The sequence below is a fragment of the Festucalex cinctus genome, chromosome 7 (assembly GCF_051991245.1).
Source record: "Festucalex cinctus isolate MCC-2025b chromosome 7, RoL_Fcin_1.0, whole genome shotgun sequence".
Classification (NCBI taxonomy): Eukaryota; Metazoa; Chordata; class Actinopteri; order Syngnathiformes; family Syngnathidae; genus Festucalex; species Festucalex cinctus.
Genome location: NC_135417.1, coordinates 1,638,765 through 1,663,613, shown reverse-complemented (window position 1 = coordinate 1,663,613; position 24,849 = coordinate 1,638,765). Strand labels below are relative to the sequence as shown.

Genomic DNA, 24,849 nt, shown 5'->3' with positions numbered 1-24,849 from the left:
CTAATTGAATCGGCTTGGCTAGTTTGACATGGCGGATCAGTCAGAGCGATGACACGCCGCCTCCTAATAATCCCATTTGTGCTCGTTAGCATATGTTAGCCTGCTCCTGGCGCGCCATTTAGCCACGCGACGTCCTCCTTGCGCTCGTTCCCCAGAGATGTGAAGGTGGTTGTGGAGCAAATGTTGGCTTTTATTTTGTGTTTCTTTGTTGGCTTGTTGGTTTAAAGAAAAATCGGAGAATTTGGAGAAACATGATTTTCATTTTCTAGTGACATATAATAAATGGCACTGTTCAACAAAAACATATTTACATTTATTTTCTTATTTATATAAATCTGCAACACAGAAAAAATGCCAAATTTTTGGAGATGCCTGTTTTTATATTAGACAGTGATGATGTAGAGCAGAGGTGTCCAAACTACGGCCCGGGGGCCAATTGTGGCCCGCCAGCCATTTTTCAGTGGCCCGCGACATATACTAAAAATGGCATTTGACACAGTTTTAAAAAATAATGTTTGGAGATGGTCAAAGTAAGAATCGGGGTATAAAAAAAAAAAAATAGGTGCCACATTTTTCAAATAAATTTGTTTATATGCTGTCACATTTTTTCTGGCTAAGCAAAAATAAATTATTTGTATTTTTTTTTTTTTTAGGACTCGTCATCACATTATGTGGCCCTTGCGTCCTTCTGATTTGCTGCAGGTGGCTTTCAAATGAAAAACTTTGGACACCCCTGATGTAGAGTGCTAATCTGAAAACCAAAGAAATTATTTATTTATTTATTTAATTATTTATTTATTTTAAGAGAAAAAATAAGTTCCTGCTTTCATGAGAAAGTGATGTAAAAAATCATAAAAATAAATAAATAAAGAAATGCCTCTTTTTCATGAGAGAGTGACGTGCTGTCTAACGTAATTACAACATCAAGTTAAAAAGAGTTTCGAATTGTAAATTTGTGACAAAAAAGCCTGTATCTCCAATGTAAAAAATATATATATTTCTTTGAAACACATGTAAAAGTCTATTTTTAGTTGTTTGTAGGAGGAAATAGCTTGGAGATACTGGAATGCACACATATATTGTAATATTTGTGCAACAAAAAACATTTATATACCTCAAATTTTTCTGTGATTTTTTTTTTAAATTAATCTTTTTTTTTTTTTTTTTTTTTTTTTTTCCAGACAATATTTAGAAATACTTTCATTTCCATTGGAAAATTAATATATATATTTTTTTTTCAAAATAATGAATTTATTTCAGTAAAACTCAACAACTCCAAAGGCTCACCTCAGGCCTGTTGCTAAGTCAACTTCCTGCAGCTTTCAACCAAATGACTTTTGACATTTTTTTTTCTCTCTGTGATAAGTTGCGATACTTCCAATGGTCATGAGCCCCGTGGACAAATCCAACAAAAATCTCCGCTACCTTGTGAAACTATCAGCATGCATTATTGAGGTGGCAAGGATAGTGTGTAATAGAGAGATCCTAAACCCATTCGCCCGTGTGAATTATTAACGGGATTCAAATAACAGACAGAATCATTTTCTTAAAATACCTCAATCATTTTTCACTGAGGCCTGGTAAAATGGTGGGGAAACAACATGGATGTCGTTTGAAGTGCCGTACATGCAAAAATACCATGCAGGACGAATTATTAAAAAAAAAAAAAAAAAATAGGAGCTTATTTTTTTTTTCCTATACTGTATATTTACAAATTTTGTGTGCCTTTTATAAGCCAAAATACGTTTTTTGTTGTTGTTGTTTTTTAAATACGTTTTTTTTTTTGTTGTTGTTGTTTTGGGGGTTTTCCCAGATAAAACAAAAATTTAGAGATGCATGTAGGCTACAGTGGGTCGGGACTAAACCTGACCGTGGGTAGCGAAAATCCACAACCAATGAAAATGCTTTTTCTTGGACACCTATAAGAAAAATACAGTAAAAATATTTTTCATGCAAACAAAAGTGCATGCACTGTATCATTTGGACAAAACAGATGAACACATTTACATACATTTGTATCAAAAATAATGATACATTTTCATGTGATGACAGTAATCCGTATACTTGCCGCATCAGTCATGTATACGTTTGACCTTCGAGAAACTGAATATTTAATCATCTTTAACTGCCAAACAATTGCTTTAATTATGAACGGAGGAGATTTTCTTGATGGAATGTCGGGGTCTCACGTTGCTACCCAACATCCCCTCCCCTTCCCTCGGCTCCTCGCGTCCGATCCATCTTGTGTATTTGCACCTTGGGGTGATTACCAGGGCGAAGGTGTGAAGATTTGACACTCGGCAGATAGATTCATTTACTGCCACTGCCGGACCTGGAGGTGATAATGAGGTCGAGGATTAAAAGTAGACAATCAGCCGGCCCGTGACGAACGCTTGGCCTCCTCGACTGCCATCTTTAAAATATAACCTCCCTCCCACCGTCATCCGACATTTTTTTTTTTGCTGATCCTTAATGTAATTACGCGTTAATCTGTGACTCGGAGGGGAAAAGGAAGGATGGCGGGAGAATAAAGACATAGGCAGGTTTGTCGAGTTTGGACCTTGGGGCTGTTCAGTGTGTCACCATGAATTAATTAACGCTTTGTTTCTGCATTGCTGTTTATTTTGAGTGCCGCGGTATGTTAAACGCATTTCATTTTTAACTACATTTCATGTTTAACTGTATCTAGATCTTGCCTTTATCCTGCTTAGTGTCAGTCTCCCTTCAACCTGGCCCAATAAGCACTTTTCTGAAAGCAGCCAATTTTCGGTTTCCTTCTCAGCAGCTCCCTTCCTATGTGACTGTGGCTCATATCTTTTAATCTTTTTCGGGTTAACACCAGTCTGGCCACTATAGCAACATGTCAGGTGTTGACAGATTTTCCAAGGTGTCATGGCTGCATCTATGGCAGCAGGAGAGAGTCAGGCCTAAAAATCAAACCAAGTTTTCTGTTTAAATTAAGGAGGTGTTCATGAACTTGATTGTTTGCACGTAATGCCCACGCAAGAACTCAAATCTTCATCAAATTATGTCATTCAAAGTTGGTAGAGATCAAGAGAGAAGTTTTCAAATGTCGCCTGGATGTGTTTTTTGTGTGTGCGGCATTTATCTCGACACTGATACATTGAATTCAGTGATACATTTTGCCATATATTAGTTACATTTTGAAGTAGTCTTTTAACATGTTATTAAATTAAATATGAAAATAGTTTTACCAGAAAATAACATAATGAGATCAAATGTATTTTTTCCAATTATAAAATGTTCTTTTTTTCTTTTTCTTTGCACAAATCCAGCACTTCCTGAACTCAACACCACTCCTTCATTTCCTGTCTTTCATGAGTGGACGAGCTGATTAAGACAGGTGTGCCTGGAATCAGTACCCACAACGACATTGGCTCGACACACCTGGATTAATCAGCTTGTCCACTCGTGAAAAACAGGAAACAAAGCAGTGGTGTTAAGTTCAGGAAGTAGTCGAGCTGTGCAAAGAACCTTTTGTCTCAATAGTGAGATAAAAAGTTTTTATTTTCAGAAACAGTCCGAATATTGAACTATTAGTAGGAAGTCAATTGTTCTACTTTGAATATTACAATATTAATCATCCATCCATCCATCCATTTTCTTGACCGCTTATTCCTCACAAGGGTCGCGGGGGCTGCTGGCGCCTATCTCAGCTGGCTCTGGGCAGTAACAATATTAATCAATTATCAATTAATCATTATTAAAATAATTATTGGAAATGAATAATTATAATCTGATTTTGTGCATAGATCTTTGAAAGTGTTTTTTTTTTAATGAGCTAAAAAAAAAAAAGAGTGAGCAATAATATTGCAAGGTAAAACGTTATTTTTTGTTTTAGAAAAAAAATGTTAAGATTTTGACCAAAAACAATTTTTTTAGAGACATTTTTTCCTGCATCAGTGATTAGCACTTAAAGTCAACTAATAGCGAATCACGTGTTTTTGGCATCTCGTCGTCCAATTGACTTTTGTCTCACCCATTTTCTGCCATCACAAAAGTGTACCCAGCAAGTCTTCATATGTCTGCTCGGGTCAGAAAGTTTAGAAATATGCTGTCTGAGCATGTAGCAGTTAGCCTTACTAGCTTCTGTTATTCCGATCGCTGCTAGAGTCTTAAAAGATAACTACCAGCAGCAATATGGGATTGGCGGTGAGGAAAAAATGTTTAACCATCGTTTAACCCAACCCTCCTCCAAAGATTTGATACATGTTTAAGCAATGTACTTGCATTATCTATGCTAGCTCTTTAGCCAAAATAACAATGCTGCTACCATGGCATTCTCAAGCTACGCTATGCTAAGGGAACAAAGTGCTCCTGGTTGCCAGATTCAAGTCGCTGGTCCCCTTCAAAACAGAGAGGCAGACATGCTAACCACTTGTTCACTATGCTGCCAGTTAAAAAAAAAAAAAAAAAAAAAAAACTAAACTGGCTGATTTCTTTCCGTTGTGTTGCTTAAGTGTCTATCTTTACCGGCGCCTTGATGTCCCCTTGATATTTGGGCTCCTATTTAAGGTCCTCAGACATCTAACGGCCTCGGCGCGCCCCTCCTGGGACACCCCGCCCTCTCTGGGGCCCCCATGGACCCCCAGGCCCCGGCTGTGCTGTGTAACCATCCCGAGTTAACCTTTCCCGAAGGCGCAGGGAAGCCTGGGCATGCGGCGCTCTTTAGCATAATGAGCCGTGTTCATCAAAGCGCCGCCATGTGCTGGATGGGGCTGCGCCACAATGTGTGTGCGTGTGTAAGTGTGCATGTTGAGAACCAACCAGTGTTCGAAATTACACACACACAAGCGCGCGCACACACTTGTGCCGCCCTCGGACCTCATTTGAGGTTGAGATCGTTTATGCGACCAAAGTGTCATCTATAATTAATGACCACTTGTGTGTAATTTAGAGGTATCTCACCTGTGGCCCCTGTCCCACAGCTCAGTGGGCGCGCACACACATTTAACTTCTCCTTATGAAGCCACTTAACTTGTCCTCAACCAAGCATGGATCAAAGCCCATTCAGTCAGTTTGTTGCGTACAAGTCACACCGGTTCAAATCGGGTTCCTATTGGCCCATCACTGTTCGGTATAAAATCTGCTTTATGTGTATGATTTTTAGTATTTTTTTTCTAATGAAGTGGTGACTTCAGATATGAGTCACCTGACTTTTTTTCAAGATACAAACTTTTTTTTGTAAGCAAAAATTTGAGATATGAGTGCTGTATGGTAGCAGTGAACTCAACTTTACTTCACTTACTTCCACAGCAGATAGTGACGAATTCTAATAAAATAAAAACAAAATGCTTTGGGCTGTTTATTGCCCTCCAAATTGAAGTTTACTCTCAAACTAAACAAAAACCAAAGAGCAGTGCATTTTGTGTATTGAAAACCACACAGCTTTGACTTTGTCTGCTAGCTTAATGCTAACAAACATTGAAAAAGCCTTTAACTGTGTTATAAACCTTTAAGCAATGGTAGACAATATATCAATATTGACAGGTGTAAAATCTTTTATACTCTGTGAAGAACGACCAATTACTGTGGCTTAACGAGTAATTGTGACTGTCTCCTTTTGTATCCATGTGTTTATTATACTGCCCCCAGGTGGTCAACCCATGGGCACCAGTACAAAGTCTATTGAATTGAAGAATAAAAAATAGATTTTGTTTGATTTTGTTACTGGATGTTTATGAAAAAAAAAATAAAAAATTGGGAGGGTTGTTTGGGTGGGAGCCTGGAACTAATTAACAGCATTTCCATTCATTTCAATGGGGAAAGACGATTTCAAATACAAATGTTTTGCGCTTCAATCAGGGCGACAGTAAAAAAATAAAAAATAAATAAAATCTGTCTGCTTTGAAATCTTACAACATGATATTGAGCCCATATAGTGAATTCCCTAGTAATCACATTTTATGAATTGTCTTTAAAGTGGAAGTCAGAAGGCGGCCATTTTGCCAATTGCTGTCGAGTGAAAATGACATCACATTTGCTCAGCAATCACAGCACAGCTTCAGAAAACCGGTAAGCTCTGATTGGTGATTGACTCTTCAGTCGACAGCAAGAGGCAAAATGGCCGCCACCTGATATGGGAAAAAAAAAAACGGCTGGATTTTTCTGCATAACTCATATTTCACAAATGTAATATTAATCAGAATGTTTTGTTTCGATTAGTGAGGTCACATAAAACATATTATTGTCAAGAAATGATTAAGGTCGACTTCCCCATTAAAAAGTCTTACATTTGGCTTCCTGCTTTTAAAACAAAATTATATGTTTCTTGTTCCCCAGTGCTGGTCGGGTCGTTTCTCAAACTGCCAAGCGAACCTGCGAGCGCTACAGGCGGCGCGGCACTAAAACACTACGGCGGCGCAATGATGCGGCGCGCAAAGAGTTGGTTATGTCAATGCGATATTTATCACCTCTGATCAAGAAGAAATTAGTGCTAGAATAAGGTCGTAGATCACTGTGGGTTAGATTAAGTGTCAGTGGTGGGGAAAATCAATGGAGGCTGTGTTGTGTTAAGTGCGTCCAGTGTAAAGTGCACGGAAAAGGTGCTTTGGCCTCGGGGCAGCGATGCTACGCTCAACTTGATCGCTTTTGAAAGCTGTTTTGATGACCAAGCGGCGATAGGATGATCGGATTTGAGATTTTGGCTTGGATACAGACAAGAAAATGTGTTGGCAGGTTAACAGATCACTATCTAAAATTACACATTATGTATTAAAACAACCACACAAATTTGCTTTCTGCTAGCTTAATGCTAGCACAAAAGGCAAAACACCATAGACGGGCTAATAAATATCATTGATAGTTAGAGCCCTCATTCACTCCCAGCCATTTTCACAGAAGCAATCCCGTTCGCTCCCGGCTGTTTTACTGGATTTTGACTGATTTTGCAAGGCCCACAGAATATTGTGTTCAATTGCTATAAAAGCATGGAACCTACCAAAAGAAAGATTAAAGTCTCTTCTTTCATCAGGGAAAAAAAAAGTATGTTTCTATCTGTTTCCGTTTTGCAGCAATGAGCATTAGAAGGGAGCTAAGTTTCATCAGTTTTCACAAATCTATTTAAAATTCTAAGTAATTTAGCTTTTTTTCTAGATGGCCCTGGTTGATCTCCTTTGCTCTGCTGCCACCGGCTGGCTGTTTGTGTAATAACTACCATTTCTGCAACCGTTCTTTGCAGTTGAGAGGCTGCATCAAAGCCTTCTGTATGCTCTAGCATAAAATTATTATTATTTTTTTTAAACGTATAAATACGTTTTTGGGACACTTACATTTTAAAAAAACGTAATTACACGTTATTGGGAGCAAATGAGTTAAGCAACACATTTGAACACAAACGGTCATAATTTCTCCATCTGATCTAATCAAATTTAGAATTTCAGGGATTATTTTTCATTATCATCAGATTTTATTATTCTACAGTTAGGTAAGATCAAAGGTTTTCCTGGTTTTGAAACAACAGACCTTTGTAGCATAGGATTGTGACCACTGTTTTCACTTGACACGGCCGCTTTGATTTCAACGGCTGATATCGCATGACCGGCCCCAAGCAGCTATCAACATACGCTTTGCATTGATACACTGCAGGTCCAATCACACGTCTTTGGTTTTGAGGTTTGAGCTTGCATTATGATTTGAGCGGCTTTGTTTTTGCCTCCTCATCGCTCCCATGGGAAGCATCATTAAGTTTGCATGACGTCCTGTGGAGATGCAGCAGCTTTGAGGGAATGGCTGTTTTATGTTATCATCGTTTATTTGTAAGATTATTTCTTAAATGTTCACCATTTCGCCACATTTTTCGAATGCCCGAGTCTTCTCTCAAAGTGTCACTAGTATTAGCTGACGTGTTAACCCAAAGCGCACTACTTTTGCACTCTGAATGCACATTTCTTGGGCGTACACATTTGTGCCCCTCGAAGAGATGCACATCATTACCTTGAACTCCAATAATTAGACTCGTGATCATTAGTGTAGCGGGAACAAGCCCGCCGTCATCTTTGTGACGGATCCCGTGTTTGGCGTCAGTCGTCAAGGAACAAATGACAATCCGATCGGGCTGCTAATTATCTAATGAACACGGCCGCCGGGTGATTTGTTGCCATGGTGTTAGCTTGTTAGGTTAAGTGGTGCGAATTGCCAGGAGTGGCCCTCCTGTCATACTCTGTCTTTTGCCGCCTGCTTGTTGATCCCCGTGACTGATTTAGGTTCAATAAGGTTCGGATTTGGGAGGAAACAAAACATGTGAAACAGGGTTATAATTGGATGTAAAATATCTAAAGGTGTTTATTTGAATAATGAAATAATTCATGCTCTCTTTTAATTGTATTATTTAACATTTATGTATACTTAACCAAGCAATTATTTAATAAAAAAAAAAAAAGCTGTAATTACTAGTATTGTTCCGATACCGTTTTTTGGCCCCCGATACCGATACCGATACCCAGCTTTGCAGTATCGGCCGATACCGATACCATACCGATACTTAAGTTTTTTTTTTCCTCTACATGAAAAAGCTGTCCTGCTATTGGTTCAGATTATTCAAGGGCCAATAGGATATCTTAGATCGGCATGCAGTGAACATGTCACATATCAGTGAATGTTGTGCACAAGCAAGACACAAGATGCTGCATCCAAAATCCTATAATAGCGTTGGAATTAATGGTATCGGCATGTTACTTGTGAGTACTCACCGATACCGATACCACTGTTTTAATGCAGTATCGGCACCTCGGCCGATACCAGTATCAGTATCGGAACAACACTAGTAATTACATCAGTTTTATTTTTATAAATATTTTTAATTCCTTGTTTACAATGATAAATTGAATTATTTAAGAGGGGTAATGGAGCAAAAAATGTTGAATTGTTGGAAAACTGTAAAAGTTGGGAATTAGAAAAACAAAGGCCCACAAAACATGAATTTTTGAATCATGTTGAAGTTGGAATGGTTTGAATCGGTCAAGAAATGTAGAAGTAGTTGATGGACAAAGTATGGCAGAATAAAAAAGTTGTGTTCTAAATCTAATACTGATTACTGTTTGGAACTGTTCATAATTCCCTCAACAGTGACTATGGCACCAGTTCCAGTCCCAAAGCAAAATGCTGCCATGTCCATGCTTCATTGTAATTATGGTGGCGTTTTGGTGATGAGCAATATTACGTTTGCATCAAATATTCCTTTTGGATTTATGGCCAAAAGGTACAACCGAAGTGTCATTGGCTCTTAACACATTTTCTCACTTGTTAATTTTTACTTTGCTTTGTATTTTTTAAATAAAATGAAGTTTAAATATAGGTCACGTTCATAGATAAAAAATAAAATAAAAATAAAAATGGAAATGATTTATCTTGAGCTCCTTTTTTATATCATAATAACCTGGCATTTCAACAAGGGTGTTGTAGACTTTGTTATATCCACTTTATCTCCAGTTTGTAATAGACAGCAGCTCATTTTTCACTCACACCTGCCAGCCATCTGGCTCATTTGCCCCACAAATCACCTACCATCACTTTTGAATACGCTGTCCTGATTTGTTTACGTCCAAACGCGCTCAGTCCACTCGTGTACATTCAACTCAGTCCACCGCCTTCCCTCTCTTCCCATCCCTATTGACCGCACGATAAATCAGCCGTGAGTCGCTCTACCTTGCAAGTAGACTTAATGAAAGCCCATCTATAAAGCGGCTAAATGGTCCTGACAAAAGTCCTAATGAGGGAATCAATAATTCAGTGATTGTTCCTCTGCTTATACTAATACATCCCCCTCATCGGAGCCATTCTTTACTGTATTCACTTCTGTGTCAGCATTGTTGTTGTTTTTTTGTCCTTCACACTGGAAGACAAATGGCATTCGACTCTTTGTCGCCTCTCGGAAAGATGAGAACTACAGACTATTCCGTATCGATCGGAAGCTCAGAATGTCGAAGTGGTGTTCCGCAAGGGTCGCTATTTGGACCTCTGTTATTCAAAACCCCATTTTGGGGTGTCAGTTTTCATCATGGGCCAAATTGTCCATCCTCATCCATCCTTCATCTTAACCGCTTACTCCTATTTATGGTTTCTCTCAGAGGGCTGTTTTGATTTGTGATAACGATATAATTATGTATTTACATCGTCTTATTTGATTATTAATTGATTTGCTCCCAATAACGTATAAATACGTTTTTTTAAATGTTTTAAGTGTCCCAAAGACGTATTTATACGTTTTTTTGTTTTTTTTTTAATGCTAAAGCATACAGAAGGCTTTGATGCAGCCACTCAACTGCAAAGAACGGTTGCAGACATGGTAGTTATTACACAAACGGCCAGCAGGTGTCAGCAGAGCAAAGGAGATCAACCAGGGCCATCTAGAAAAAAATACTTAGAATTTTAAAGAGATTCGTGAAAACTGATGAAACTTAGCTCTCTTCTAATGCTAATTGCTGCAAAACGGAAACAGATAGAAACATACTTTTTTTCCTGATGAAAGACGAGATTTTAATCTTTCTTTTGGTAGGTTCCATGCTTTTATAGCAATTGAACACAATATTCTGTGGGCCTTGCAAAATCAGTCAAAATCCAGTAAAACAGCCGGGAGCGAACGGGATTGCTTCTGTGAAAATGGCTGGGAGTGAATGAGTTAAATGCACTATATGAGTGGTCCCCACCCTCCAGCCCATGAGCCGTTACTGGTTTGCAGGTCATGTGGTACCGGGCTGCACAAATATCTTTAAAATTAACAAAATATGAATGTACACACTGCATAGACTTCATCTGAAAATATACGATTTGACATATTATTGTATTATACCTGAAATGTGGCCTTGGAGCACAAGTTTCCCACCGCTGCAATATGATATACAGTAAGAGTGTATAAACAGATGGTTAGGTCATTGATCGTCAGCCTTAGCAGAGGAAACCAGGGGGTTCAGCCCCCCCTCCAGTCCTCAGTTAATTGCGAGGTGCACACAAATGACCCTCCTTCGCCCAATAACTGGTCCTCACTAGCGGGCACCGATGGTCCACGTGCTCCATCTCAACGTCTTCTAATCCACATTCATCATCATCCCTCAATACATGATGAACAGAGCGCATCATGTATTCCGTGGAGATTAATAATGTGCAGATCCCGGGAGTGTATTTCCTTCCTGGTGTTAAGGAACTCCCTTTTCACAAACAGATACTTTATAGATGCTTTGGCTTGTCGTAAGATTGATGTCTTGTCTGCTCTTTGGCCCCCTTTGCCATTTTGTGTTCTCTTTTCTCTTCCAGAACAAAGAACAAGCTGTGGTACTTTGAGTTCGGCACTTCAGAGACGTTCTCGGCCACGTGCAAGAAGTTACACGACTTCCTGGAGGTTGAGGTGAGTACGGCCCATCTCTTTCAGTAGACTTCAGTTTTGCATGACATGATGTGACACAAATCGAAAATCGTATTTCCCTGCATATTGTAACTAGGGGTGTCAGGTGATTACATTTTTTTTAAATAGTAATTAATTACATGACTACAATAGTTAACTCACGATTAATCGCAAATTTTATATCTGTTCTAAATGTACAATAAAATATTTTCCATGTTCTTGTTAACACAAAAAAATTTTACACTAATAGAAATATGGCTGCACCTTTTAGTCATTGATACAGTCATTTCTTAATAATTCATTAAATTCAGTTAAAATTAAAAAGATGTACTGTATTGTAAAAAACGTGTGATATTGATTTGTGCTGAGGCCATTTTCTGCCACTAGATGGCATAATTGCATTTGTAAGACGGTGACAGCTCAGTGCATTTTTCTTTTCATACGAAGAGCCATCTAATCTTTAACATGAAGTAACTTAAAATTGTAAAATACAAATTGACCCCAGTCTCCATACATATTATGCATTATTATTAAATTTATTACTGCTAAATTTTGACGTGGATGTGTCTGCTGCATTACGACTGGAATTCCCCCATTACAGGCTTTCCAAGTAAGGGACAGTCATTAATTGTGCGTTAAAAAAAAAAATTGAGGCGTTAAAGGGACTTAATTAACTCACTCATTTTGACACCCCTAAAAAATGTCTTTTAAAAAATGGCTTAAAAATAGCAGTAAATCAGCTGTGCCAATGATGAAGCACGATATAGCATGGGAACACTGTTTAGGTATCAGTTGACCAGCTCATTTTCCATAAATAGATCAGAATTGTGTTAATTTCGCTCCTCTGAAAATGTGTAAGTGACGAGGCCCAGCACATGCTTCCCATTAGACTTGGTTGCAGCACAAAGGTAATTAGCCCGACACAACCCCATGGAGTGTGATACCAAATGATAATGAAGATACAGTTCATCCCTTTCAAAAGTGCCCTAATAATTAGGACTAGAAAAGTATGGACGCTTAACTCATTCACTGCCAATGACGACTATAGACGTCAAAAATCCAAGCAAACAGCCAGTGCAAATTTTGACAAGAAATTTGAATTGAAGTTTTAGTTATTCATTGTTTTCATTCATAGTTATTAATCATTGTTGTTCTGAATAACGACGATGGCAACAATTTCTTTGCTAAGTGCTACCATTGTGCGTAGAACGGATTCCTGTTACCCGACAACACGGGCGTTGACGTTCTTGTGATCGGTCTTGGTCTTACTGAGACCACATACTGGGTCTCGGCCTCCAAAACCCAATTTTAGTCGACTAAAATTGCTCTTTATTTTTGTTGACTAAAGTTGGATTAAAACTAAAATACAATCAGGTGACTGAGTTATGACTAAGGCTTTAATTAAATTTAGTCAGAAGACTATAACTAAAACTTTTTTTTTTTAATTAAAATTTTAATTTTTAATTTTCTTTTTTCTTTTTTTCTTTTTTTTTCAAAATTAAAACTGGCTGTTTGCTTGGATTTTGACGTCTATAGTCGTCATTGGCAGTGAATGAGTTAATAAAGATGGACTTACATCTATGAGAAACGGCACAGTTCATAATACAAAGACCGCCAAGATTCAAATCGTGAATCTCAGAACGGTGAGGAAGACGTGCAAACGCAAAGAAAATTCTGAACCTTTCCCTCTTGCTTAAAGTGCGACGGCGTGACCCTGGACCTGAGCGCCGTCTCGCTGGAGGGCATCGCCATCCTCAACATCCCCAGCATGCACGGCGGCTCCAACCTGTGGGGCGAGAGCAAGAAGCGGAGGGGTCACCGCAAGGCGGCCAAGAAGGGCCTGGACAGGAGGACGCCTTTGACCGACCCCAAAGAGCTCATGTTTGCGGTTCAAGGTGAGAGCGGGCGAAGGGAAATTTTCAACGCCAAAACTCGGGACCCCAAACTTTTGGCGAGTGCGTGAATATTTCATGGGTGACAAGGTGAATCACAGCGAGCGGCTTTTGTTTGCGACACGAAGGTAAAACAGTGTCACTATTTGGAACTGTCACTTGCGTATTAATGGCCTGCGAGGACAGCGGAGGACAGGCTCAGTTAATAGGAGCAGACTCCCCCCGGCTCCATTTGCGTCAAAAGGGCGGCCCCGGCACTGGCAATGTGCGAATAGCCAAAAAAGAAGTGTAAGAAGACCTAAAAATGTCGATGATTTTCCATCATAATACCAGCAGAAATACCAAATAAAATCTGGGATGAGGAATCTGACGACTTTTTATACCAGAATTTTCTGCCTATACGGGTGTAGAATTACTAATTCAAACAAAAACAGAAAAAGCTGACGACCATCAACAGGAACCTGCAAGTTGATTCAGACCCAATAAGCCTCGCTGCCCAAAAACGTGCATTTAGTGGTAAACACACACAAGTACATTAAGCCAGAGGGGGCGTAGTTGAGCACGACACGTGGATCAAACTGTTGGCAGGTTTTAGAGTGTGCGTATGCGTGCGTGTGTTCTTTAGTGTGTGTGTAGATGACCTTTCTGGAGCTGTTAAATCATCCTGCTGGTGACGCCAGGAGACAAGCCCCTCAGGTGGAAGGGAATGGCTGAGGAGTGAATTATTTACAATGGGAGTGAGGTTTTTTTTCACCCCACTGTGGGTGGGGGTGTGTTGTTTGGGGACTGATGCCCCATGACAAGCCCCTTGTGAAGCGCTCATTGGACGACAGGTCGCCGCAGAAATCCTCCTCCCGACATTTTGCTGTAGTCGGACTTGACGGGCCTGCTGGTGCCTCGACAGCAGGAGGAAGTTTAGAGAGCTTCTTTTGTCTGACATCAAGTGAAGGACTTAGTTTGTTTTTTGTTTTTTTTATATTCAAAAATTCTCTTTCACGAGACTTCACTGCCTTCTGTGGCAGCCTATTTAGGCAGAAATGAATTGGGTCTGAGTGTTGTGAGTTTTAGTTCATAGTGGTGCTGCATGAAACTTCAGCTACATCTTGCACTCTTATATTTAGCATTTCTATGGCAGGATGTTTAGGCGGCTACCCAAACTTGACCTGCCGCTGCCATAGTATGTCTCTGGCAGCCTGTTTAGTCAACAAATTGTTGGGTCTGGGTCTGATTAAAACTGCTTGGTTATGGTAAGTTTTAGTTAACAAAGGTCCCAACAGCAAACTTCATCTACCTCTGACAATGTTCTATTTAGTATTTCTATGGCAGCCCATTTAGGCAACAACCCAAACGCGAGCTGCCTCTGTTTTAGCATTTACTGTATGTGGCGCCCCATTTAGGCGGCATCTAGTTAGGTCTAAATTGCTGCCAAGTTCTAATTCACAGTAGTCATGTACCAAACATCAGTTACCTCTTTGATAGTATTTCTGAGGCAGCCCGTTTAGGCAGCAAAGTAATTCTGGCCAATCAACCTGCTGGTTTCTGCCTAGTTTTTTGTTCATAATTATCCCACACCAAACTCCAGGTTCTCCTCTAAATGTTTTGTTGCATTTATATGGCAGCCCATTTAGGCAACAACTCCAACTTGAGCTACCACTGTAATAGTATTTCTATGCCATCCTATTTAGTTACGTCTGAATTAACTGCTGATTGCTGCCAAGTTCTAATCACAGTAGTCCTGTACCAAACATCAGTTACCTCTTTGATAGTATTTTCATGGCAGCCTGTTTAGGCAGCAAAGTAATTATGGCCACTCAACCTGCTGGTTTCTGCCTAGTTTTTGTTCATAATTATCCCACACCAAATTCCAGGTTCACCTCTAAATATTTTTTACATTTCAATGGCAGCCCGTTTAGGCAACAACTCCAACTTGAGCTGCCCCTGTAATAGTATTTCTATGGCATCCTATTTAGGCGGCAATTAGTTACGTCTGAATTAACTGCTGATTGGTGCCGAGTTCTAATCACAGTAGTCCTGTACCAAACATCAGTTGCCTCTATCATAATATTTCTATGACAGCCCGTTTAGGCAGCAAAGCAATTCTGGAAGATCAACCTGCTGGTTACTACCCAGTTTTTGTTCATCATAATCCCACACCAAACTCCAGGTTCTCCTCTAAATGTTTTGTTGCATTTCTATGGCAGCCCGTTTAGGCAACAACCCCAACTTGAGCTGCCTTTGTCATAGTATTGCTATGGCATCCTATTTAGGCGGCATCTAGTTAGGTCTGAATTAACAGCTGATTGCCGCCAAGTTCTAATTCACAGTAGTCCTGTACCAAACAGTTACTTACCTCTATCATAATATTTCTGTGACAGCCCGTTTAGGCAGCAAACTATGACCTCATGTGTTCCCCTGGCAGAATCTCTCTTTTCCCACACTGCTATCCTGAATCTTTATTGCCCGAGGCTCGAAAAAGGATCCCTGCCCAAGGTGACAGTGCGCGTCACCTGTGTGAAAGCGTTTGCACTCGGGTGAGAAAATGGGGGAGGGGCGAGGCCCCATGTCATCCGTGTATGTACACACAGTGTGACCCTGAAAAGCAGCTCACTCACAGCCCCAGATAGAGAGCGACGCCTGTCCATCACCATGGTGACGGGCTCGACAACAACAACAACAGCCACGGGAAAGCAGACGCGACAGGTTGGGAGCAGCCAGCCCGCACCCTCGCACGCACGCACGCACGCACGCACGCACGCACGCACGCACGCACGCAGCGAGCCTTAAAGAAGAGAAAGACTGGCTTTCAATTAATGTGAACGCGCTCCCGACCGGGAAGGCAGCGGCTCCTTAATTTGAGGAGGGAAGCGTCGGAGGCTGAAGCAGATGGGGCCCCGCGTGACACCCAGCCTCCAACAGGGCCAAAATCAATACACATCAGTGCAAATTAATAATGATATGATCACAAGATTGCCTGGAATTGCCGGTGCAATCTAATTAATTGACACGCTGCTGTTCTTAACCTGCCGTTTACGTGTCTCTGATGCAAATGTACAAGTGAGGAAAAAGCACGGCGTCTTTTGTTCTTTTACACCTGACTTTCTTCAAGATGTTCTTTACTTATAACATGACTGAGGGTTTGTGTGGAACTCGGGTCTGAATTCATCTGATGGTTTCTCCTTATGTTCCTGCGGCAAACTTGCACTTCCTCTCTCAATATTTTATTTAGTATTTCTGTGGCAGGAAGCTAGTTGGATTTGAATGAATCTTCTGCTTTCTATTGATGGTCACACACCTACGGAAGAGGATTAGGGCCAGTCAAGAGACAAAAAAAAAAAGGTTTGGCAGGATTCTCACTTTGTTCTCAGAATTCTCACTTTAAAGTCACAATTTTGACTTTATTCTCAGAATTCTGACTTTCACAAGCATTCACACTCAGAATGCTGACTTTAAAGTCAGAATTATCTGAGAAAGTCTGAATTCTCACATTAAAGTGACTTTAATCAGAATTCTGAATTTAAAGTGAGAATAATAGTTACCCTAATAAAGTGAAAATTCTGACTTTATTCTCAGAATGCTGACTTTAAAGTCTGAATTTAAAGCCAGAATTCTAACTGTAAAGTCAGAATTCTCTCAGAGTAAAGCCTGAATTCTCACTTTGAAGTCAGAATTCTGAGAATAAAGTCTGAAGAATTCTGAGATTAAAGTCCAAATTCTAACTTTAAAGTCCGAATTTTGAGATTAAGGTCCGAATGTTGCCAACCTCCACTTCCGTACACACCAAACTTCCACTTACTCGCTTCAGATTTGTATTTAGTACTTCTATTGCAGCATGTTTAGCTAGCAAGCTAGTTGAATCTGAATGAATGTGCTGTTTCTTTTGTGTGTTTCAGACTTGTCCGATCAACTGTTGGAGGTGGTCGGGCTGGAGGGAGCCATGGAGATGGGTCAGATCTACACGGGTCTGAAGAGCGCCGGAAGACGCCTGGCGCAGTGCTCCTCCGTCACCATCAGGTTAGTGCAAATTTTGAACAGAGTAAAATCCAAACATTGAATTGCTTTCTGCATTGACTAATTGCTGCCGATTTACTTAACAAAGGTTCCACACCAAACGTCAACTTCCTCTTTTAGATCTTTATTAATAAGTTCTATGGCAGCAACTTGTGTCTGAATGAACTCGCTGGTTTCCATGTTTGATTATACCCGTTAAGCAAGTTTTGCGGACATTTGGTCAATCTGATTTCCACCATTTCAGTCTTGAATTGATAGCTTTGAGTCCTCTCTTGCAGAACCAGTAAATCACTTCCCATGCAGATTGATGGTGAACCTTGGATGCAGACTCCATGCACTGTAAGTTTGTGAACTTCATCTTTTGTCTATACAAAAACCTTGGCCAAGGTCAATCTGAACAATGATGGAAAACACAGCGCCTATTTGTTAGTCAGCAGACATTTTCCTGGTTCGTGGACGTCAGTGTAAGACAAAATGGATGGAATGTGCTATTGGATTCTGAAGTGGAGCATAACATTAACATCTTGACCCAAACAATGAAATTAACTTTTTTTTAAGTGCTACACTATTTTTACATGTTTGTATGTTTATCCAAAAGAAAGAAGTAAGGTTGTTGTTTTTTCTGATAAAAACTTCTGGAAAAAAAAAAGTCCTACAGTACCAAAAGAAAGTATCTAAATGTGTTAATGTAAAATTATTATTATTATTATTTTTGGATTAAAAAAAAAAAAAATCACACTTGGAGATATAGTAAGGGAATACAACAACATGCACCAACAATAATTTTTGTCATGTGTTTCAATAAGACAAAAACTCTACAGTATTGTACTTAAATAAATAAATAAAATATAAACCAACAGAATTTAAAAAAATATATATGATAAAAACTTTTATCTAAACGTGTTAATGTAAAACAAAAACAAAAATCTTATTATTATTATTATTATTATTATTATTATTATTATTATTATTATTATTATTATTATTATTATTATTTTCCTTTTTAAAAATCACACTTGGAGTAAGGGAATACAACAACATGCACCAACAAGAATTTTTGTCATATGTTTCAACAAGACAAAAACTCTATAGTATTGTACTTAAAAGTAAATAAATAAAAAAATAAAATATAAAGCAACATAATTAAAAAAAAAAATATATATATATGTAACGCTAATGTTCTTCCTGGTGTGTGCACCGTAGCCACCAACATATCAGACATACAAAAATACTACACACACAGAAGATGACCATGAAACAAAAGCTGCACTTTTTTTTTTTGCAGAGGATAAAGAAAATCTACCAGTGATTATTAATGTACGATTTGGCTGCATGTGTTGCTACTTCTTGTTTTCAAATATAAATTGTTGAAAGATTTCAAATGACGATAACATTAATGCTATTTTAATTCGCCCAATTATAGCATTTTGCATTATATGATAGCATTAAGCTAGCGGACTTTTGGAAGACAACGTTTTTTTTTAGTTAAATGCACAACGTGTAATTCATTTTGTTTTGTTTATTGTCAAAGTAAACTTCAACTTGGAATGGCGATGAATAATTTAAAGTGAACACTTGCCAAACTGCAACTTGTTAGGAAGATGGTTGCCACCATCTAGTGCTGAAAGCTTAAAATTTTGCTCCCAACTCAAGACAAAGAATTTCCCCTAGCAACGGGTTGTATCTTGAAAAAGTTTAACTGTAAGCTGGCTCTGTTGTAAGTTATGAGTTGTCTGCTAAAACTTTTGCTTCGATGTCAAATTTCAACCAAGTTGAACTTGTGAAAAGTACATATAAGTCAATTATATTTGGACGATGCCTAATTTGTGCTATGCATGTCGTAAAAGTAAAAGAATAATTAGCCTCCATTAGTGCAATCACACGTGAAAAGAGCGTAACATCCCGCAACCTGTTCATCAAAGCGAAAGCCAAACATGTCAGACGTCGCTCAGAAATGCAAATGCCCTGACAGACACTCGTCAATATGTTTATTCATGCGGCGGCATTTGCATACTTGTTGTTAATAATTAGCGGGTTAACATCCCATTTGGACTGTGATGTTTTCTGCCGGCGTTTAAACAACACACGTCACGTGAAGAAGACGACGCCGAAGAAGCCGGCGTGGAAATTGTTGGCGGCGCGCTGAAGAGCCCTCGCTCGGTCACGCTGCGCCTCGCCGGGCGCCGCGTATGGAAATGTGCGCCGCGCTTCTGCGTGAGAGGGCCGTCGTAATTAAAGACAAAACAAGCTCGAAGAAGGCAACAACGTGTTTCATTGTGAAAAAAAAGTGCAGCCCTTTTCAGGGAGAAACCACTTGTGTTGTGTGGAGACAGATGTGAACAAATTACATTTCATGAAGGACAGTTGCAGGAAAAATGTCTGATCTTTGTGTGAGTCACAACAGACAAACTCAGTCCGCTTAAAGAGGAAGTCAACCTTAAACGTTTCTTGACAATAATATGTTACGTGTGCTCACTAGTCTTAAATGACATTCTGATTATTATTACATTATTCATCTCAGCGGGAGGCCATTTTGCCACTTGATGTCAACTGAAGACTCAATCACCAATCACAGCTCACCTGTTTTCTGAAGCTAAGCTGTGATTGGTTGTTACCTGAGCAATTGTGATGTCATTTTCACTTGACAGCAAGTGGCAAAATGGCCGCCTTCTTATATTGATTAAAAAAAAAAATGCTGGAGTTTTTTGCTTAACTCATATTCCACTGACACAATATTGACCATAGAAAATATTGTCAATAATTATAATTTTTTGGGTTGACTTCCCCTTTAAACTAATAACAAACTATAGCAATGAATCTCCATTTATCACTAGGATACATTACAGAGCTACCAGTGCTTGATAGGTGAAAATCTGTTATGTAAGGGAGACCATAAAAATATTATATTTAATATTCAGTATATAGTTTAACCCCTCCCGCTGCCTTTAAACACAATGTAATGTATTAAAACACATTTTTGCCTTTAAGCACATTTATAAAGGTAATGAATGTTGATTTTTTTTTTTTTTTTACGGTTTGTCAGGCTACATTTACAGTCGCAAACATTCGCCAGATGTTCACCAACAGTTTTAACAGTTTTTCATGTCAAGAAAAAAGGTTAAAATTGTCACAAGGAAATTTTGAACATGTAAAAAAATTGTGAACGCCTGCTGAACGTTTGTGCCCTTGAACGAACCCTGGCAAGAAATTAACATTACCTTCACAAACGTTCGCCCCCTGAGTGCGATACGGGCTTTAAACATCTTTTCAGATTAGCAACTAGTTCAAGTTTGTTTTTATTTTTTTTGTCTTTGACAGTAGACATCTTTGTTGTAAATTTCAAATAAAAAACGGAGCATTTCTTAGAAAGTTAAATACGTTAACAAATAAATTTAAAAAAAGGTTGTTTTTTTTGTGTATGTGTAAATAATTTTCCAAATGTCAACATACTTGCCTTTCAATTATTGTTATTTTTAAAACTAAGCATAGAGTGTAGAAATATCCCAGCATTTTGACTCTGAAGCAGTGCGAAAACAGCCCAAATTTAAAGTCATCTCTTATTGGCCATAACTTTATAAAAGGCAGATGCAGATATGGTTCAAAATGTCAAATATTTTTGCCAATAATTGGTCCAACCGATTGTCCTTTCTCGCTCTCACTAAGAGGAAATGGGAGACTATCAGGAGGAAACAAACAGAAGACTCTTGCTCGTGCAGTTCTCCAAATAAGATGCAATTCTCAATTCGGACTTGCCTGTATAAGATAAAAGTTGATTTGTAAAAAATCGGCTATAAATCAAAGTGACAAAAGCGGGAGAAATCTGCACTGGACATTTCTCGAAGAATTCCAAAATTCGCTTAATATGTGCACTGTTCCTCTTGCCAGATCGAGATCATCCACAAGAACCAGGCCCCCATGCTGATGGGCCCTCAGCAGAGTCGAAGCTTCTTCTCCTCGCTGGTGAGGAGAAGGCGAGCCGAGAGCAATGACTGATCCCTTCAAATGCTTCACAGGTCCTCCAAGTCCTCGTCAGAAGCGACAAATCTTAACCGAGCGGGCCGATCACCCGACTCTCTTGGAGCCGTTAGGAAACGCGTGGGGCTCGCGTGCTTGCCTGCTTGATAGCTCAGCGTGTCGTAGCAAAGTGTAAGTTCTGCCAGGTGGGTCTCGGCGCGCTTTTAGAATCGCAAGAGTCTTTTTTTTAATTTTTTTTATTATTATTATTGCTGCTGGGCTATGGTAGAGGAATGTGTTTTTTGTCATGAGGCCTCTCTGCACATTACAGTTGTACCTTGACTTGCCAGTGCCACAACTTTCCAGTTTTTCAACTTACGAGCCATCGCTTGGTCGATCTTTTTATGCTTTGTGTTGTGAGCCAAAATTTGACTTACGAGCGGGATTTGTGACTGTTCTTTCGAGACCCATAGAATATTGTGATAATGTAAGCACTAGCGATGCAACGATAAGTGCGATATCGCGATATCGTGATATTAAAATTGCCACAATATCGTCGTCGTCATGTTCACGATATTTAAATGCAACACATCTGTTAAAAAAGTTGGGTTGATTTCTATTTATGCCGTTCTAGCACCCTCTGGTGGCTACTTTTTTAGTGCAATTTAATTTTCATCAGGGTTGTTTTGGCCCCTCGATGTTTAAAGTCTACACCAATTGTCAATTGAAGGGCCACGTAATATGTGAAGCAAGTCAATATGTGGAGGAACTCAATGTGTGCGTGCATTTACAACATAACATAATAATAATAAAACATAATAATATAACATTGATGATATTGTACAAAAGCACAATATTTTTATTTTTTTTATTTTTTTATTTTTTTTTAGTATGAGCCCATTTTTTATTTTTTTTTACAATATTGTGACATTTTTTAAATATCGGCAACCTCCCCACAATATCGTGATAAATATCGTACCGTGAGCTTCATATCATGATAATACCGTATCGTGACATTTGGATATCGTTACATTGCTAGTAAGCAGCGAAAAAAAAAGAATAGAAGTAGATAAAATTGGAAAAATGTATTAAATAATTTCAGTTATGAGCCAGCCACTGAACAGCAGAAACTCCTAAGTCAAGGTAACACTGTATTAATTAATTTATATTGTTATTATTTTTTATTATTATTTATTTTTGTGCACCTGTGATGTGATTTTTCTCGGCATTTGATGATCACCTCGCTTGCGTTACCTTTTCGTGTCCGGCTCACTCCTGCCAGTCATTGATTGTTGAGAAGAAAAAAAAAAAAATACACGCATGCCACTTCTTTGACAGGAATGGATGGCTGAGTTGTAACCACGTAATCGTGTTTTATTTGAGTGGATAAAGCAGCCCGAAATGACTTTCCCATGCAGTCGTTCCATTAAGAAAGCAACATGTCTTAACTGATTTTCGCTCAGTTCATCCATGCGAAACACACCCACGCACAAATGAGTATTGAATTGGGTTGTAAGTAACAGTACACCAAATAAGACATCTGGCTTTAGGGTGATAGTTCAGTTATTGGGAACAGTAAAGGAATTAACTGTTAAAGCGCTTTTCTTTTGTATAAATACGATCACAATTTATGACATTTGAAATGAAACATACCAAAAAAAAAAAAGCCAGTGATAAATACTCCAATAAATGGCAGATTGACAAACCAAATAAAGTATACAAAAAAAAAAAAAAAAAAAAAACAGTACTAAAAATACAGTACAGTAAAATTATTATTTTTTTTTCGTAAAGTGTAAAATGTATACATTTATAACAGCTGAAATGTTTTCTTTATAGGAAATTTTGTCTTCACAGGATGTAAACTAATGTAAACAAATAAAAAAGCATTTATTCATATAAAGCTACTGAAGTCTTAGAAAATGCAACACCATTCTATTATCTTCTTTTAACAGTAACATTTTAACGTTTACAGCTTACCAGTAATGTGCAATAGAGTAAAAAAAAATATATATATCAAATATTTATACATACATTAAAATAAATGTATTTATTTATTTTATTGCCAGTTGAATTATTTTTTCAAGAAAGTGCCACACCAATATATTTTTTTTCATTTTTTCTAACGAAACAAAGCAGACAGGTTTCACAGCGACAGTATTTCATCAAATATGTACTCTTACAAAATTATGCACCATTCACAACAACGATTTAAGAATGTACCACATTACCATAAATAATGGCCACCCTATAACAGACACCACACCGAGAATAAATGCCTCTCAAATAGATTTTCCCTATCAGAAAAAAACCCAAAACAAAATGGGTAGTCAGTGTAATAAACATTTACTTGCAGACACGAGCTGCTAACCAAAACAGCAGCACCTAGCAAGGCATGTAAACAGTCCCTCGGATGAATCAAGTGTGGAATATTAACTCAAGCTGCAGTTGTGTGTGTTATGTTTATGTTGATGTTTCGAGAGAGCTTGCCATTCACAAAAATTGTAAAACTCCGCTAACATTGTTGAATATTGTTCAAAAAGAATGTGCTTCACTTAAGGCATCACACCTTATAGACACCCTCAGTTGCAGAAATAAACACCCCCTGTGACTTAATTGCGGGGAAAAAATGATTATGTCGTGCAATGAATGTGTCCACATCTGCATTTGGGGACGACGGTCACAATGTGAGCAGCATGGCGCGCGCCTGATAAATGTCGTCATTGCACTCCTGCATGCTTTTTAACGCTCTTTAAAATGTGAGAAACGAGTCTTTGGTTTGTATTTTTGGACATGTTCTTCTTCACTCTGGAAAATACTGCCACGTGTTGTTTCTCCCTAAAGGGGGGAAAAAAATGCCTGTTGATGTCAATTCAGATGAAGATGATACTGTAATTAAATTGTCAAAATTAAAAAAAATAAAATAAAATTGACATGATTTCTGGTATTTGTTCATTCTAACGTCTGCAGTCCAGCAGTCATACGACATCCCTGCTAACTTTGGGCAACCAGCTAACTCCACCCAACCAATCAGAAGTGACTAGTTAAAAGGTAATATCTTGCTTTGCTGGGTTCTGTGGGAAAAGTTCAGGTGAATAAATGTTGCTTTCTTCCGTCAAAATATTAGAAACAGTTCTCAGCAATGTGCAATACTTGACTAGCTTTTCCCTCCATGTCGTCGGCTCTGGCTGTTGAGCGTGTTGGTGTCAGGTAGCGTTTGAGCGAGTGCGGTGACCCTTCATGTTGCATCTGCATCACCCCCCCCTAACGTAAACCCACCTGGATCCAAGATGGCAGCATCGGACCACTTCCGATGTGTCCGCCTTTCAGGTGGAGTGTTGAGATGTAAAGATAGGATCCGGCCTTCAGTCTTGTGAACGCTTGCTAACTTGAATCCAGTTAGGTCAGAAGCCTTTTCTTAGAAACCCGCATGATCCACTTTTTCATAACAACATCCTGCTTGAATGTTGGCATTGCCACCTTGGAATATGACAGGGACATCAGGAAGGAAGTCTATTTTTGTAGTCCATTTGTGCTGTGTTCAACAAAGCTGGGCCATTGGAGTATATTATATGCTAAAAAAGTTGCATGAAAAAAAAACAAAAAAAAAACAATGTTATCACTATAAGCTAATATTTA

The 24,849-nt window shown here is 38.8% G+C and overlaps 1 protein-coding gene across 2 annotated transcripts in view; it reads left to right on the top strand.

Annotated features, from left to right (window-relative positions):
• Positions 1-24,148, top strand: part of dgkb (diacylglycerol kinase, beta) — a 59,216-nt gene extending 35,068 nt beyond the window's left edge. For both annotated transcript variants that reach the window (XM_077527257.1, XM_077527258.1), the window contains exons 21-25: positions 11,272-11,362; positions 13,059-13,254; positions 17,142-17,262; positions 17,538-17,598; positions 21,145-24,148. In XM_077527257.1, the coding sequence (XP_077383383.1) occupies positions 11,272-11,362; positions 13,059-13,254; positions 17,142-17,262; positions 17,538-17,598; positions 21,145-21,252 (577 nt within the window). In that variant the 3' untranslated portion in view covers positions 21,253-24,148. The remainder of the gene's footprint in view (positions 1-11,271; positions 11,363-13,058; positions 13,255-17,141; positions 17,263-17,537; positions 17,599-21,144) is intronic.
• Positions 24,149-24,849: the final 701 nt, after the last annotated feature.